Source organism: Mauremys reevesii, linkage group 6 (assembly GCF_016161935.1).
Source record: "Mauremys reevesii isolate NIE-2019 linkage group 6, ASM1616193v1, whole genome shotgun sequence".
Lineage (NCBI taxonomy): Eukaryota > Metazoa > Chordata > Testudines > Geoemydidae > Mauremys > Mauremys reevesii.
The window spans coordinates 57,254,778-57,272,409 of NC_052628.1; the positions used below are offsets into that span (position 1 = coordinate 57,254,778).

At 44.2% G+C, this 17,632-nt stretch overlaps 1 protein-coding gene across 15 annotated transcripts in view; it reads right to left on the reverse strand.

Annotated features, from left to right (window-relative positions):
* MCTP1 (multiple C2 and transmembrane domain containing 1) overlaps positions 1-17,632 on the reverse strand; it is a 444,146-nt gene that overhangs the window by 176,399 nt on the left and 250,115 nt on the right. For all 15 annotated transcript variants that reach the window (XM_039545048.1, XM_039545043.1, XM_039545040.1 and 12 more), the window contains one exon: positions 17,184-17,314. In XM_039545048.1, the coding sequence (XP_039400982.1) occupies positions 17,184-17,314 (131 nt within the window). The remainder of the gene's footprint in view (positions 1-17,183; positions 17,315-17,632) is intronic.

Here is a 17,632-nt window from a genome sequence, read left to right on the forward strand (position 1 = left end):
GAGAACTGCCAACTGATGTGCCAAGACTAATTCTGCCCCTGCTTTTCCTGCCAGCCTGGGAATCCAGCACCCTGTCTTGCTGAACCAGACATGCCAGTCTGTTCTAACATGGACCCAGAGTCTGAACCACGTGCCCCAATGCTACAGACTTAACTGAAAGCAATTTACAGAAGTGTTCCTGTCTTTAACACTCAGATGCCCAACTCCCAATGGGGTCTAAACCGCCCAAAAATCCATTTTGTTCACACTCTGTAACACTGATAGAGAGATATGCACAGCTGTTTGCCCACTCCCAGGTATTAATACATACTCTGGGTTAATTAATAACTAAAAACTGATTTTATTAAATACAGAAAGTAGGATTTAAGTGGTTCCAAGTAGTAACAGACAGACCAAAGTGAATTACCAAGTAAAATAAAATAGAACACGCAAGTCTATGTCTAAGAAAACTGAATACAGATAAAGCCTCACCAGTTCCAGTAAGCTTCCTTTTAGAGACTAGTCTCCTAGTCTGGGTCCAGCAATCACTCACCCTCCTGTAGTTACTGTTCTTTGTTCCAGTTTCTTTCAGGTATCCTTGGGGGTGGAGAAGCTATCTTTTTAGCCAGCTGAAGACAAAATGGAGGGGTCTCCCACAGGCTTTAATAGACTTTCCCTTGTGGGGATGGGAGACCCCCTCCTCTCTCCTATGCAAAGTCCAGCTCCAAGATGGAGTTTTGGAGTCACATGGGAAAGTCACATGTCCATGCATAACTGAGTTTCTTACCAGCCAAGCCACATTCCCGGGAAAGCTTCAATGTGGATTGGTGTCTTATAGGTCATTGTTGTCTTAAGTGGTTCTTGATTGGGCATTTAATTTGCACATTCCTTTCTCAATAGAAATCAAGCAAGTATACAGCCAATATTCCTAACTTCAAGTACAAAAATGATACATACATACAAACAGGAGGAATGTATTCAGTAGATGATAACCTTTACATAGATATGTTATATGACATTTGTAGCATGAAACATATTCCAGTTATATCATATATACATTCATAACCATATTTCCATAAAACAAGGGTCAGCAACCTTTCAGCAGTGGTGTGCCGAGTCTTCATTTATTCACTCTAATTTAAGGTTTTGCGTGCCAGTAATACATTTTAACATTTTTAGAAGGTCTCTTTCTATAAGTCTATAATATATATCTAAACTATTGTTGTATGTAAAGTAAATAAGGTTTTTAAAATGTTTAAGAAACTTAATTTAAAATTAAATTAAAATGCAGAGCTCCCGAACTGGTGGCCAGGACCCAGGCAGCGTGAGTGCCACTGAAAATCAGCTTGCGTGCCGCCTTCGGCACACGTGCCATAGGTTGCCTACCCCTGTGTAAACGGGTCGACTCACCCCTGCAGCGCCTCCTACTGGTTGCTCTCCGAAGTTAGCTCAGTCCAGCCCTGAGCGCCCTCTGCAGGCTGGTGATCCACCTGTCTTCAGGCCCCCGTGTCCCTCCCTGGACCCGGTGCCCTTTTACATGGGGTGCTGCCCCCTAGCAGTAACCCCTTTCTCTCTGGGTCTCCCTTTCTGTCTCAGGGAACCCCCACCCTCTATCCCTACCTTGCCTCAGTATTTGGCTACTGCCAGTCATTGTCTAGCCCCACACTCTGGGGCAGACTGCAGTATCAGCCTACTCATCACAGGCAAAGTTGGGTTTGGACCTGCTGCCTTGGCCTACCCCTAGGTTGCCCTCTGCAACCCACAGTACCTGTTGGCCCACTGCTAGGCCGCAGCCTGGGGCTTTCTAGGCTGGAGCTCCCCAGCTCCTCAGCCTTCCCCAGCCCTGCTGCACTCAGGTATCCAATCTCAAGCTCCTAAGCAGCCAGGCCCATCTCTCTCTATAGCCAGAGAAAGACTGTCTGTGCTTCTGGCTTCCCTGCCTTCTTATAAGGCCCTGTTGCTCTGTTTGGGGCGTGGCCCCCAGCTGCAGCCACTTCCCTAATCAGCTCAGCCTTGAGAGCCACCGCTCTCAAGCCCTGTCAGGCCATTTTTTAAACCCCTTCTCAGCAGGAGCAGGATCCACCCTGCTACACCCTGCCATAAAGCCTTATGGGGAGCACCGTCACAGATCCCATGACTAAAGTGTCACCCTAGTGTTCTTAAAAGTGTGGAGCGCTTTGCCTGTAATACTGGTGCATATGGTAGTTCCTTCAAATGGGACGTCCTCTATAGCAATTTGGACTTCCCACAGGATCACAGATACCTAGAGGCAGGAAGCACATCTCAGAGCAATAGTGGATGGTCCTCTGTATCAGAGGTGGCAAGAGTGGCTTACAAGGAGGTCCTGGTGGTCAGGTGTTCTTCCACCATCAGAGTCTTCAGATGTTCCTGTTGCTTCTGTGGTAATCTGTGATATGCTGGAGAGTCTCCAAAAGTAGAAAGTCATATTTGGAAAGCAAAGCTTGATAATCTTCCACCCTCATATGGAGGCTGGTGGAGAAACAGACCTTGAAAGAGACCAATCTTTTTGGATCCTTGTTATGAGGACTGCTTCTAGGGTTTCCCTGCTGTTTGGACTTACACTAAGCTGCTTCGACCACTAGAAAGCCAGCAGTAGGGTGCTAGGAAAAAGTACTCATATCACTTCTCAGGGAATTGCTACTTTCTGTCCGCTCTCTGAGGTGGGTGAAATGGAAGTGGAAATATGCCAGATCACCTGGGCAGACTTGAGAAGATTCTCATTAATGGGCATAGTTATTCTGCCCCATGTTACTGTGTGGAGAATTCCAAAAGTCGATGGTGTTTCTACTGTATGATCTCAGGAGGAATGTCAAAGATGTCTGTGATTCTCTTCAAGAGGTCTTAGAAGGTTTGGAACTTGTCTTGAGAGATCAAAGAAGGTGAATTAACCACCATATTAGGTGACAAAAAGGAAGCCCAATAAGAGGCCAGAGGCTCCTGATATGGGGAGGTGATAGTCTCCCCCATTGAAATACTTCTCATCCTCTACAAGTTGGGGCTGAGGAATTTGGGTAGTTGAAGGAGGCTGCAATTGCTTCCTAGGTGAAGGAAATCCTGGAAGAGACACAATAGAGGTGGCTCTCCTGCAATAAAGATTCGTGCACCAGGGAGACCAGTATGGTCACAGCTGGTAGGCAAACTGTGATGGCAGAGATACAGGAGGGCACGACAAAGGATGCTCTCTGGAGACCACCAGTCTCCTCTGTTGCTCAGTTTAATGCTCTTTGAACCCCCTACTGGACTTCCCAATGGGTCACCCAGGGTGTAGAGGGTGGGGTGTTCTGGTGAGGACAACAAGGAGGAGTAAGTCTCCTCTAGGAGTCTTATTTGGAGTACTGAGTCTGCATGGTATGAGATAAAGTGAAGCAAAACAGATGGTTGCTTCAAGATGGCATCTTACAAGAGGTCTAGGACAGGAGACTCTGGATAAGTTGGCTGATACCATGAAAGACACTGGCACCAGGACCTCCAGTGCCAAGAAATCCAGTACCAGAGTGAGGGTTAATGCCAAGTAGTTGATACTTCGTACTGGAGGCAAAATTGGTAGTAATCAAAGGTCTCATTGCCAGGATTGGTGCCAGAGTGCCTGGTGCTGGTGTGGTACTGGAGGCAGCACAGTCCTTTTGGGATGAAGGAGCCATCAATGGCAGGTTTCTCTTTGGTGCCAGGGCACCATGGAAAGACATTGCATTGTGGGTGTTAGTGGAGGAAATCCAAGGAGAAATTTTAGGTCTCTTACTCAGAGTTGGAGAGGGTGATCTGTGCTCGGACTCCCAATGAAGCAGTGCTTCTTCCTCCCTTTCTCCAGAGATACAGACACAGTTTCTCAGTGTAATCAGTGGGAGGAGGCCATTTGTGAGGTAAAAGCAGGACCGTGATTCTGACTGTGATTCTGAGGTGGGGGACAATTCCTGGGGGGCAGGAGCCAGGGATTACATAGATCTCTCAAGCAAAAATAACTTCAGCTTGCCCCTCTATTCTTTAGGGTCCTCTTGGGAAAAGAGTGGCATATAGAACAATACTCTGGTATGTGCTCCTCTCTAAGACAGATAATGAGACATCTGGAGTGCCTCCCATTAATGGGTATGGTGGAGTCACACAATGGAGGGGTCTTGAAGCCAGGAAACACATGGTCCACATTATGTGGGATTACTCCTTTGTATGGGGGAGAGGAGGTGGCAGAATTCTGATACCTCTTAAACAATTTTTTTAAATTAGCCAACAGGTGAAAATAAAAACTAAACTAATATTAAGCAAAACTATAACAAGTCCATGAAGCGAAACAAGAGGAATAGCTATGTTAGGAATAGCTGGTGTCCCACCTCACACCACAGATGGTAGGAAGGAACTTTGATTCTGGTGGGTGTGGGAGATGAGGGGTGGAGGCACAGCCACAATAGATACTGCTATTCAAAAGAATCTCATCTTGTGCTCATGGAGTGCATGCACACCAAGAATGGACTAGGTGAGGATAATCGATCAAAGAAGTAGTTTATCTGTCAGCAGATGCCAGCACATAAAATTTTCTGCTTTAGAAGAAATTTGTTAAGAACTGCCCTCTTTCAAAAAGGCTGCCATCTCCTGTAGTTCTGAATAGGACTGAGACCACAGAGTGTCATCAGTTAAGAAGCCCTCTTTCAAAATGTCCACCCACCTCTCATTGCCCCCAACAGGAGTGAAGACAAGCCATTCCCAGGAAGGAAAGTGAACCCTGATGTTGTCGGGAAGCAGAGAGGAGCAGGTAAATGGTGGGGGGAGTCTTTGCTTAGGGTAACATTTGGCCATAATCAGGTTGAGAACAATTATAAATGGTAGCCATTTTGAGAACTGCATTTTAACAGAGCACTGCCTCTGACCTTTAATGCCTCTGGGAACAGGAGATGGAAGACATTTCAAATGAGGGCTGTTCTTCATGGAATTCTCTGGAGAAGAAAAATTTCAGTTATGAAGAATTATGACAAAAATTACCATTGATCCTAACATATGTACATATTCAAATGTAGCCTATACACAAGATTTTAGTGAGTTTTAACTATATGGGAAGTTTGAAGAGTCTGTTATTCTATTACTGAGATCATTCAAGAACAAAAAGGTCCAACACCAGGTGCTACATTTCTTAAATGATTTTTTTTAAACTTAATTTGAACTCATAAATCAATTGGTATACTTTGAGCACAGAACTGAATTCTCAGAAAACTCAAAGACTAAGTGCTATAATTTGAGGGAAGAGAAATCTGCTCCCTACACAAGTACTTAAAGATTCATAGATTTTAAAGCCAGAAGGGATCATCAAATCATCGTCTTTTTCCCAGTATGACACAGGCCATAGAATTTCATCCAGGTACTCCTCTAGCCAGCCCAATAAATGTGTGTTGAATTAAGGCACATCTTCCACAAAGGCATCCAGTTTTGATCTGAAGATTTTAAGAGATGGAAAATCCACTATGTCCCCTGATAATTTTTTCCAATGGCTAATCATCTTCATGCCTAAAAATCTGCATCCTACTTTATTCTTAACTGGAAGTTGTCTGGCTTTAATTTCCAATTATTAGTTCCTATTGTGACAAGTTGTCATACTCGGGGTGCAGTCTGGGAACTGTGGAACTGCTATGCCCCTCTAACCACCCAGCTGGGCTGGCCCTGCCCACACTGCTTTGCTGATGATTCAGCCTCTCCAGGCCCTGTTATCACCCAACACAACAGCAGGTGGTGCCACACACCCAAACTGAGCTACCTGAGTGCTGTACCTAAGCCACTCAAAGGGTACGTCTACACTACGGGATTATTCCGAATTTGCATAAACCGGTTTTGTAAAACAGAATTTATAAAATCGGGTGGAGCGCGGCCATACTAAGCACATTAAATCGGTGGTGTGCGTCCATGGTCCGTGGCTAGCGTCGATTTCTGGAGCGTTGCACTGTGGGTAGCTATTCCCTAGCTATCCCATAGTTCCCGCAGCCTCCCCCGCCCCTTGGAACTTCCGGGTTGAGATCCCAGTGCCTGATGGGGCAAAAATCATTGTCGCGGGTGGTTCTGGGTAAATGTCGTCAGTCACTCCTTCGTCTGGGAAAGCAACGGCAGACAAGCATTTTGTGCCTTTTTCCCCTGGATTGCCCTGGCAGATGCCATAGCATGGCAATCATGGAGCTTGTTTTGCCGTTTGTGACTCTCACCGTATGTGTACTAGATGCCGCTCACAGAGGCAATTCAGCAGCGCTACACAGAAGCATGCTTTTGCTTTTGCATGACAGCAGAGATGGTTACTAGCCATATTGCACCATCCAAACCCTTCCATAAATTGGAACTGAAGATGATCATGGCTACCAGTCCTTTTGTACCATTTGCTGCTAGTGCCCCTGGCCGATCAGCCAGGGGCGCAAAAGCCAAGATTGGTTACTAGCCATATTGCACCTTCCATCGTTTTGTACCATTAGCTGCTGTCATAAGTGCCCCTGGCTGATCAGCCAGGGGCGCAAAAGCAAAAATTGGGAATGACTCCCTGAGTCAATCCCTCCTTTTTGGTATCTAAAAATAGAATCAGTGCTGCCTAATATAGGCAAGTGTACTAGAGAACCACCGTATCATAGAACCAGAGAGCACAGCTGCTCTGTGTCAGAGCCTGCAGAAATTATGATCTGTATGCTATTCACAGGGGGTGCTCCTGTAACAACCCCACCTGTTGATTCCGTTCTTCCCCAGCCTTTCTTGGCTACCGTAGCATTGTCCCCACTTGTGTGATGAATTAATAAAGAATGCAGGAATAAGACACACTGACTTGTTAGTGAGAAATGAGTGGAAGGCAGCCTCCAGCTGCTATGATAGTCCAGACAGGACATTAAGCAGTGTGTAGGAGAGAAGCCCAGCATCCCACTGCTAGTCCAGGGGCAACTGAATCTTTTCTTTACACATGAAGGGTGGGGGCTGATGGAGCTCAGCCCCCTGTTGCTATGATGAGGATGGTTACCAGCCATATTGCACCATCCATCCACCAGAAAAAATTAGGGCCAATAGGCTGATGATGAGGATGGATTTCCAGCTTATTGTACCATCAGCTGAGGCTGATGATGAGGATGGATTTCCATCATATTGTACCATCAGCCGCCCATGGCGGGGGGGGAGCAAGGATGTTGGTGTTGAGTGCTGCACTATCGCGTCTATCTGCAGCATTCAGTAAAGATAGGGTGACATGTAAAAGAGTCAGAGGATTGTTTTACCTTTCGCTTCTGGGGGTGGGTGGGGGATGGGTGAGTAGATTGCCAAGCTATGCCCTGACCCGCGGACACTGTGTTTGACCCTAGAAGCATTTGGAGCTCAGCCAAGAATGCAAATACTTTTCGGAGGCTGCAGGAACTGTGGGATAGCTTCAGTCCTCGAGCATCCATTTGATTCTTTGGCTTTCCGTTACGCTTGTCACGCTGCAGTGCGCTGAGTCCCTGCTATGGCGTCTGTCTGGAGATTTTTAAAAAAGGATTCTGAATTTCATCTTCTGTAACAGAGCGCTGATAGAACGGATTTGCCTGCCCTTACAGCGATCACATCCGCATGGTCCATGCGGGAGCTCTTTTTTTATTTTGATTTCGGACTGCATCACCACCCGTGCTGATCGGAGCTCCACGCTGGGCAAACAGGAAATATTCAAAAGTTCGCGGGGCTTTTCCTGTTTACCTGACCACTGCATCCGAGTTCAGATTGCGGTCCAGAGCGGTCACTGGTGCACTGTGGGATAGCTCCCGGAGGCCAATACCGTCGATCAGCGTCCACACTAACCCTAATCCGATATGTTAATACCGATACTAGCGTTACTCCTCTCGTTAGGGAGGAGTACAGAAACCGGTTTAAAGAGCCATTAAAATCGATATAAGGTGCCTCCTAGTGTGGACGGTTTTGGCTTTAAATCGGTTTTACGCTCCTAAAACCGATTTAAACGCCTAGTGTAGACCAGGCCAAAGACAGGCAGGAGACAACAGCCAATTTCTCAGCTCCTCCACCTTGTTTGCATGCTGGAGTATAAACCCAGAATTATAGAGTCTTACACTGCACAGGGATCTGTACAAGGTAAGCTCATTAATAAAGTTCACCTTCCTCTCAATGTGGGAAGGATATGAAACAAGCCTGTGTTAACCAAGCTGAGATTTTTCCCCAGATGCTTCACTCAAAGGCACGCTGGCTTAGATAAAGCAAAAACAAGTTTATTAACTACAAAAGACAGATTTTAAGAGGGGCACCACTGGTGCTCTGTGGGGGTGGACTGGGACCCCTGCTAGTGATGGGGAGGAGGGCCGGCAGTAGTGCATAGCCTAGGACCCCCGCTGCTGGGGGTGGGGGGTTGGTGGGGCTGGTAGGCTGCCTACCTGGTGCCGCATGGCTCCCAGGAAACAGCAATATGTCTCTCCCCCAGCTCCTAGTGGGAGGCGCAGCCAGGCAGCTCTGTGCACTACCTCTGCCCCAACCCCCAGCCCTGAGGCCCTTCCCACACCCAAACTCCTGCTGCTACTGGGGGGGAGGAGGGCACAGAGGCTTGAGACTGTCCCAGCAGCAGCCAGTGTGGCTGGCACTGGGGATGCCTGAGCTACTCAGGCAGCCCCCTAAGGCCAGCCGCACCAGCTACTGCAGAAGTCACAAAAGTCCCAGAAATTCATGGAATCCGTGAATTCTGAGACCTCCTTGACAAATTTGCAGCCTTAATTATAAGTGATAGTAAACAGATCAAAGCAGATTACCTAGCAAATAAACAAAATGCAAACTAAGCCTAACATACTAGGTAGATTAGATATGAATTAGCAATTTATCACCCGGTCTGATGATACAAGCAGGTTACCAGGTTTCCTTATACAGGCTAGAAATCCCTTTAGCCTGGGACCAGAACTTCCCCAAGTTCAATCTTTGTTCCTCAGTTGTTTCCAGGAGTTTCCTTGTGTGAGGAGTGATGATGTCACACCCCACTTTATATAGCTTTACCATATGGCAGGAACCCTTTGCTCCAAACTCAGTTCCAAGCCCAGTTTGTGGAAAAATACAGGTACCAAACTGAAGTTCAGTATCATGTGGTCTGGTCACATGCCCTTGCTGAGTCATAGCAGCCATTACTTACAAGCTGGCTGAAATGTTTACAGCAAGGCTAAGCTCTTCCATAGACAGGGCCGGTTCCAGACCCCAGCGTGCCAAGCGCGTGCTTGGGGCGGCATTTTGCCGGCAGGTGGCTCCGGCGGACCTTCCGCAGTCATGCCTGTGGGAGGTCCACCGGAGCCGCGGGACCAGCGGACCTCCCACAGGCATGACTGTGGAGAGTTCGCTGGTCCCGCGGCTCAGGTGGACCTCCCGCAGGCATGACTGTGGAAGGTCTGCCGGAGCCGCCTGCCGCCCTCCCAGCGCACCCTCCGCAGGCGCATCTGCAAGAGGTCCCCCGGAGCCGCGGGACCGGCAGCGCGCCCCCTGCTGCATGCCGCCCTGCTTGGGGCGGCCAAATTCCTAGAGCCGCCCCTGTCCATAGATCATGTTCTTTGCTGATGGGCCATCATCAATGTTTAGCTTCTTCATTGCTGTACTTGAAAGGCTAGCTGTGGGTGTTCCCAGAGTAAGCACATTTGAAATACAGATACCTCGTAAATATTCATAAGTTCAGATACAAAAATGATACATGTATACAACTGGGATAATCATATTCAGCAAATCATAACTTTTCCATAGGCACCAGACACGACGTATCTTGTACAAAATGCATCATAATTATATCATAATACTACACTATGAAGTACATGGGGTGCAGCGTTACACCCTATGTTTTTCTCTGATAGGTTAAAAGAGCCCTTTAGTACCCTAGAATTGTCGGCCCATGAAGGTGTTTATACACCACAATCGACTCACAACTACATTTACTTTTTTGATAGGTTAAATAGAGTGTTCTCTCACTGTAAGACATTTTCTCCAGCCCCAAAATCATTTCTGCAGTTCCTTACTGCACCTCTCCATTTTTTTCCTCACAGTTCTTAAGTACTGATTGGACTACACATGCACCATCCCCACAAAGTGATTGAGAATGTTCTGTTCTGAGGCTGCAGAGGCTGAACAGGACTGTCCCTTCAGTTGCTGCTCCAGGCTGCTGTGGTATCAGGCAGAATAACTAAGAGCAGGGAGACTGTTCTTTCTATGCTCCCCTTACTGTGAACCAAGCAGCAAGAAGTAAGTAGCCTGACTTAGAATGCAAATGGGTGAGAAGGAGAAGGGGAGGTGGGACAGTAACTGGATGAGGATGTGGCGTGGGGGTGGAGAGAGTGGGAAGTAGTGAGAGACAGAAGCTGGGAGGGTGGCAGCATACGGGGAGGGATACAAGGGCAGGCAGGGTTGGATATCAGCAGAGGTGTGCAAATCCTGGTGGGTATATTGATGCAGCTGAGGAGGGGAAGGATAGGAGGAAAGGGGCAGGAGCCTGGAAGTGGGGGAGGATAGGAAGAGAGGAGGATACAGACAGGCTTGGGGAAGGACAGGGAGCATTAGAGCATAAAACCACTAGAGCTGTGCTCATGGTTACAGTGCTGCTTGTACATCTGTCCCCTTTCTGCTCTCTGGATGTGCCCCCTTAGGTGTTAGGCCTCCCCTTACCTGTTAGGGGTTGAATTTTGCAATTCTCCCACTCTAGTTCAGGATCTGGGTCCAGCGCCCTATCTATGCCCACTGCTTGTTACGGTGCCGATCCAACTGGACACCTGCATCTCTTTCCTTGGGGAGCCTATGACTAGCACCATACAGTGACAAACATCCTTCTTAAAACAAGAAGGTTCATTTCACAAGTGGAACCAAACATTAGAGAAAATGATTTTACAATTTACCAGCATTACTATACCAGTATAAATCCTTGTGTAGACACTCATTCGTAGTAAGTGTGTCCCTTTTTTTGGTTTAGATTTTATCAGTATAGTAAAGCTGGTAAATTCCCATGGATCGACTTCCCTCTTGAGCTACAGGAAAAGAACTGACCCTGCTTACATTCTTTTAGCAAGCCCAGGAGCCCTTGGGACCCAGCCTGGACTCAGTTTGCTTCTCAAAGAATGCGTATCCCAGTCTGCCTCACCCTGGTTCTCAAAGTCCATCTTCCCTGTATGAGCCCGAGCCTAATTTCCTCACAAAGGAACCTCATCCTCACATAACTCTTCATAATCTTCTTCCACCTAATATCTCTGCTCTCATTTCCCCCACTCGCTGTTGTGTTCCTGACACCTATGCTAGTCTTTTCATTTTTACTCCCCTTAGCTTAATGCAGTGGAGTAATTTTGACCCCATCCCCCTAAAAAAAGTTGGTAGAGAAAGGCACAAAAGAAGCTGGCTCTACAAATTTAATGAATAGTTACTGTTGCAGATTTGTGAGCCAAAATATAATCTAGTTCACTATTTTTTGTCTTACAACTTTAGTGGCTCTTTAGCTTTCACAGTATAACTATGTATATGATTTGGAATAACTTGAAGGCCAAATCCTGAGAGCTGCTGAGTACATGAAAACAATGGGAGATGTAAGTGCACCTTAGAGAACTGATGCAAAGATTAGTAGCACCATTCAATTAAAAAAAAAGAAAACTGAGATATAAATATTTTATATACAAAATCCCACCTCTTCAGTTTAGAGCTCCTTAACTAGTATACCATTGTGCTTTCAGAGTAATAATGCAACAGTACAGTTCTCATTCTGCTTTTATTCATGTGTGTGCTAACAGAACCTCTATAGCTTACTTACTGTGAAAAAGATTATGTAAACAAACCATAACAGACGGTGTCAACAATTGAAAATTAAATAACTAGTTTTCCAATGTTTTTAACCTTATGTTTTCATGACATTCATTTTAGCAAGAAGTGAAGTAAAAGAAATATGTAGAATACACACATAAAATTTTAATGATATTCAGAGACAAAAATATGAAAAAGGAAACTTCTCCCAACAAATATAAACAATATGTAGTGTAATGAATGTACAAGACAAGGTGTTCCACTCTCAGCTTGCATCAATTTTGGAAGGTAGAGAAGACTCACAGATACTGATGAAAATACGCAAACATGCTCTTACTATTAACTAGATAGATAGATATAGATAGTCAAGAGTAATCCCCTAGCATAAAATGTGAGCAAAAATCAATGTCATTTTGAAGATAAACATGCATTTTCCCATTAATAAATAATGTTATAAGTCCTGCTGTATTGGATTGCAAATAACTTCAGCTGAATAAAATTGCATGACATGGGATTTACTTATCCTGCATGTTCACAGAAATAACTTGTTCTCTGACAGCACTCATTCTTGGCAATTCATGGCAGCTGTCAGCAGCCAATTTGTTCCAATTACTGATATGCATAAAGGTATAACAATCATAAGGATTTATTAGCTGATTATTGTGAAGGTGACAGAGTCAGGATCGCCTTCAAAAATGCAGGTGATAAGAAAGCTAAATAATTACATGGAGATTAAAATCATTTCACCTTAGTTTGATTTTTTTTAATCTTAATAGTAGCTGCTTAATATTAGCTGCCTAAACTTTCTACAGTATATGGTTTTTAATCAAACTAGTCTATTTTCTGACTCAACAAGGAAATAGAAAACATTTACTCCCAGTTATGGTAAATCTGTGACTAATTTATTCACCAACTGCATGATCTGGACATTCCAATTATGTTTATCAGCAAAAACAATGAGTAGTCCTTGTGGCACCTTAGAGATTAACATTTATTTGTGCATAAACTTTCATGGGCTAGAACCCACTTCACCAGATGCATGGAGTGGAAAATACAGGAACAGGTATAAATACATGAAAGGATGGGAGTTGCCTTACCAAGTGTGAGATCAGTCTAACAAGACAATTCAATTAACAGCAGGATACCAAGGGAGGAAAAATAACTTTTGAAGTGGTAATGAGAGTGGCCCATTTCAGACAGTTGACAAGAAGGTGAGAGTAACAGTAGGAGGGAATTTGCAAACAGGACACCATCAGATTAGGCCTGAATGAAGACTGGGAATGGTTGGGTCATTACAAAACCTAAACCTAATTTCCCCAATATTAATTTCCCCCTACTGTCCCTTTGTGAAGGGGTTCTGGTCCAATTTTGTTTTATCAGGAAGAAAATGACAGTGATGTGGCAGTTCATTGATTAAATCAGAGGGAAAAATTCTAGAATAAAGCTTTGGGGATGGGGGGAATCTTGTGTGTGAACTGCGATAATTTGGGACTATGTCTGTACAATTTATAAATTCTATGGGAGTACATACATATATATACACATACACAGAGAGAGAGAGAGGGATTTTACACACACACACTCGAATATCTATATCTATAGATATCCGAATAAAATCTGTATCTGGCATGTTACTCAGGTAACCAAGAGAGGCTGTAAACACACACTCTCTCTCTCTCTCTCTCTCCTGGTTAGCTGAGTAGCATGCCAGACAGAGATTTTATTTGGATAATCAAGAAGGCAGTGCCCTGCCACACCTGCCATTTCAATTATTGCAGGCACAAGGTACAGTGATATAAGCTAAACTGGTACAACTTGTGCAGACAAGACTCTAGCACCACCAGGAGACAGCAGTCCTGGCAGGGCAGAGTAGACACCCGATCCCTGGCCAGGATTCATAAGCCTTGCGGCAGCACAGGAACCCTCTGCAGCTCCACTGTCAGCGCTCCGCTCGTTCACTCCTGTGACAGCAGGGCTGCCAAGGTCTACCTTCGCTGCCACGCAGGAATCTTCAGCAGCAGAGTGGCCTCCTCTGTAGCCCAGGGATCTCTGCTCGATTATCCAAATCTCATCCTTGATGGATATTAGGAACAACTTTTTCACTAGGAGGGTGGTGAAGCACTGGAATGGGTTAACTGGGCTGGTGGTGGAATCTCCTTCCTTAGAGGTTTTTATGGTCAGGCTTAACAAAGCCCTGGCTGGGATGATTTAGTTGGGGATCGGTCCTGCTTTGAGCAGGGGGTTGGACTAGATGACCTCCTGACGTCCCTTCCAACCCTGATATTCTATTATTCTAGTCCCATGCTGGGTGACAAGGACAGGATTCAAGTAATGTTGAGGTCTGGAGAACAGGGTTTCCAAAAAATCAAGAATATACTGTGTTGATGGAGACACACAGAGAGAGAAAAATAAAACACCCCAAGCTCCACTGTCCATTTTGAGCATGTTTTTGGTAGCCTTATCTGTTATCCTTTGCCTCCATGTTGGGCTGTAGTCCCAAGATGTAGCGATACGGTGTTGACAACAGAGGATAGTTGACTAAGTACCCAGTCACTGGAAATCTATTCACTCTGGACAAAGGACTGGTCCCTTCTCAGAACAACTGATTTAGCAGGAGGGAGCTCGCCTTGTCAACAAAGTCACCTGGCAGGGGGCCTCTGACCCAGCAAGAGACTGAACAAAGTATTTGAAAGTTTTAAAAGAGAAGTTATTCTACTCAGGGAGCATTTTCTCCAGTATATGAGGGAGAAAAGACCCAGCAAGTAACAGTCAGTGAGAGGGAAGGGAGCCTGCTTGCCTCCCTGGACACATATGGTCCCCGCAAGAACTCACAGGGGAAAGGTGTGCTAATGAGGGACATTGTAAGATGCTTATTGTTTGAATGATCTGTACTTATTTGTGTTTTATATGAGTCAGTAGAAGAGCAATAAGGGGCTAGACTCTGGGCAGTGTTTCTGCACGTTAAATGCTTTACAACTGCTGTGTGTCTCAGGAGAGAGTTAAATTGTAAACCAGAAGCTTCACAACTTGAATGGGATTCTGTAGCAGGGTGTGTAAGCAACTGGGGCATCATGGTGGGGGAGTCAGCATCAGTCCTGGGAGCTAAGGAGCTCCATTTCTATGAAGACATAGCAGACAGAGTCAGTGTTCAGGACATGTGCCAGAGAGGCCTAGGGAGGAAACAGTGCGGGCAGCCTGCTGAGACACAGGGAAGCTTAAATACCTGGGGATCCACAGGGTTGGATTCCCCTCTCAGCAGTCCAGTGGGTAGCTGGACAGGAGACACCAGCTGGATTTGTGACACTAACATACACTATTCTAAAGGCAAATATCTTTTTTGAGGTCCACAAAGCAACACTTTTTTTTTGGCGCATATTCTGCATTTATTCCTCACAATTTCTGCTGACATTCATGAGTGCTCTGCAAGCAGAATTAATGCAAAATGTGCAATAGAGAACTGCTCTGTGGATCAAAGATGAAACTTGTTCCCTAAATAATGAAGGAATACCTTTTTTTCTATTTCTCTCCTCTATTTGTTCCATTTTTTTCCATTAGTGGAAACTCGTTCTTTATCATAAAACATGGTTTCTTCCTCACCAAACTTTAGTCAGATATGGCAATCATTCAAGATGGAGTCTTAGATTTGCATTATATACAAATTTACCTCTAGAAGAGAATTGCTACTGCTTGAGAATTATTCAAGGTGGCAAGAGGTCCTTATTTAAGATAAAAGGAAAGATGCCCAATCACCCAGCTAAGCAGGAAACAGTTTTCAATTTCCCTTCTAGATCCTAAGCATATCAACTCTTCTGATACTGGAAGCAAAAGATCTCATGTCACTCTTATTATTTATATTAACAAAGTGCCCAGGAGCCCCAGTCATGGACCAGAACCCCTCTGTGCTGGATGTTGTATAAACAAAAAACAAAAAGACAGTATTCCCCTCCCAAAGAGTTTACAATCTAAGCATAAGACAAGAGATGACAGCTGGATAGAGACAAACAGGAGAGTACAAGGAAAAAATGATAAAGCATTGATCGGTATGATAGGCAGGGGTATCAGTGTACCCGTGACCTAACAGTTGTCAAAATTTTTTGTGGACATCACAGCAAAGGAGAGTTTTAAGGAGGATTTTGAAGGGATTGTGAGGGAGCTCTGCAGATGTTAATAGGAAACTCCTCCCAAACATGAGTGGCAGCATGGCAGTAAGCACTAAGTACATGACTGAAAATTTGAGAAGTGGGTGGAAGGCATAGCAGGTACTCACGTAGGACAGACCCATTCAGCTACTTTGCCAAACTAAAGTTATTATTATATCCACTCACTGCAGATGAGAGAGGGACAAAACGTACACAAATAATAATCCCAGATAATAGGGTATCATTGTATAAAATACAATTCCAATGAATATATATTTTAAAAAACTGACATTAAGGCTCTTATACACCAAAAAATTTAAATCTATTCTGATTCTTCACATTCTATAAAAGGCTGTCTCCAGGAGAAGGTAAAATGTAATATTATGACCAATCTGCCCCATCATCTAGTACGGTAAACAAAGGTGCTACTCTAAACACAAGCATAGAGGGGGAAAGATTAACACATTGACATGGAAAATATATGGCTTAGTTCATAGGAATTCCATTCATGAATATGTACTTTCATCAATGACTAATTCTACTGATTACAAAGCATCAATGTACTAGTCATATTATCTACAAGTTTTTAATATTCTACTCTGACAGAAGAAATAGGATTAATACAATTTACCAGAATGTGCTGTAACTTCATATGATGTAACTGAATATTTGAACTTCCCAATAAGGCTAAGTTTTCACAGTAGCTACACACATTTAATAGTTTTGAGACTTTTTTTCTATTACGAGCTGATACAAATGGGCTATATTTACCATGACCTACCACAGTAAAACAGTTTGAGCTTGGTGATTCAGATTTATATCATTTCCTGAACTCTGAGAAAGATCCCAAATACCGAGTCCCTTGAGAATTAATTACGTCATTGATCATATTTTATTGAAAAAAAGGTTGTGCAGTGCTTTAAGATTTTCATTTCACCCACACAGTAGATTAAAAATGAGGGTGTGTTTTAGTCTTACAAGCTTTTTGTAATTCATGATATTTCTTTCACCTCTAACCTCAACCCTGAAAACGTTGCCGCATGGAACCTCCTGCATCTTGATTATACTTCTTAATACAATATGTCCATGTTTGAAAATCTACATCTATGAATAGGTAAAATCTGCCACCTACTGGTCAAGCAAATAATTATTTCATCAGCATTACAGCAAGGACTGTCATAAATGCAGGAAAATGTACTTATACTTTGTAAAAGCTCAGTATTTTCTTTACAAGGACAAATGGTTATAAGGAATAGTTTTAACAACAAGACTCATTGTAATCATATGCTCTTATCTCCCATAGTACTAGTAGGTTGTAATTGCACACACCTGCCAATAAAATCATCCCTTTTGCCAGCATCTTTGTCCCACACAGTAATATCTATAATTCCACCACGCTCTTCATAGAGATGAAAGTCAAATTGCTCTCTCCACTGAGGATTTAAAGTTTTTGGCACAATCTGAAAGGAAAGTAAAGAAAGTCATTATTGCACTGTGCAGCCATGTTCTTCCTGAACAGTGAAATTAATCTTTAGATGCTGCCCAGAAAGTCTTATTCACATAATTAATGGTTTAGTGGTGATTTTTTAAAGGAAAAAATATAAGGCTACTGAACAACCTCATGCCCCTGTTGGACATAGTACCAACCTCCAGAATCTCTCAGTTCATCACCACTGAAAGTCTGTAAAACAATGAATTTGCCCTGGGATCTGAACCATTTTTCTCTAGAGTAATGATTCCTCATCTTGAATGACAGGAAAGTGACAAAGTTGTCTTTC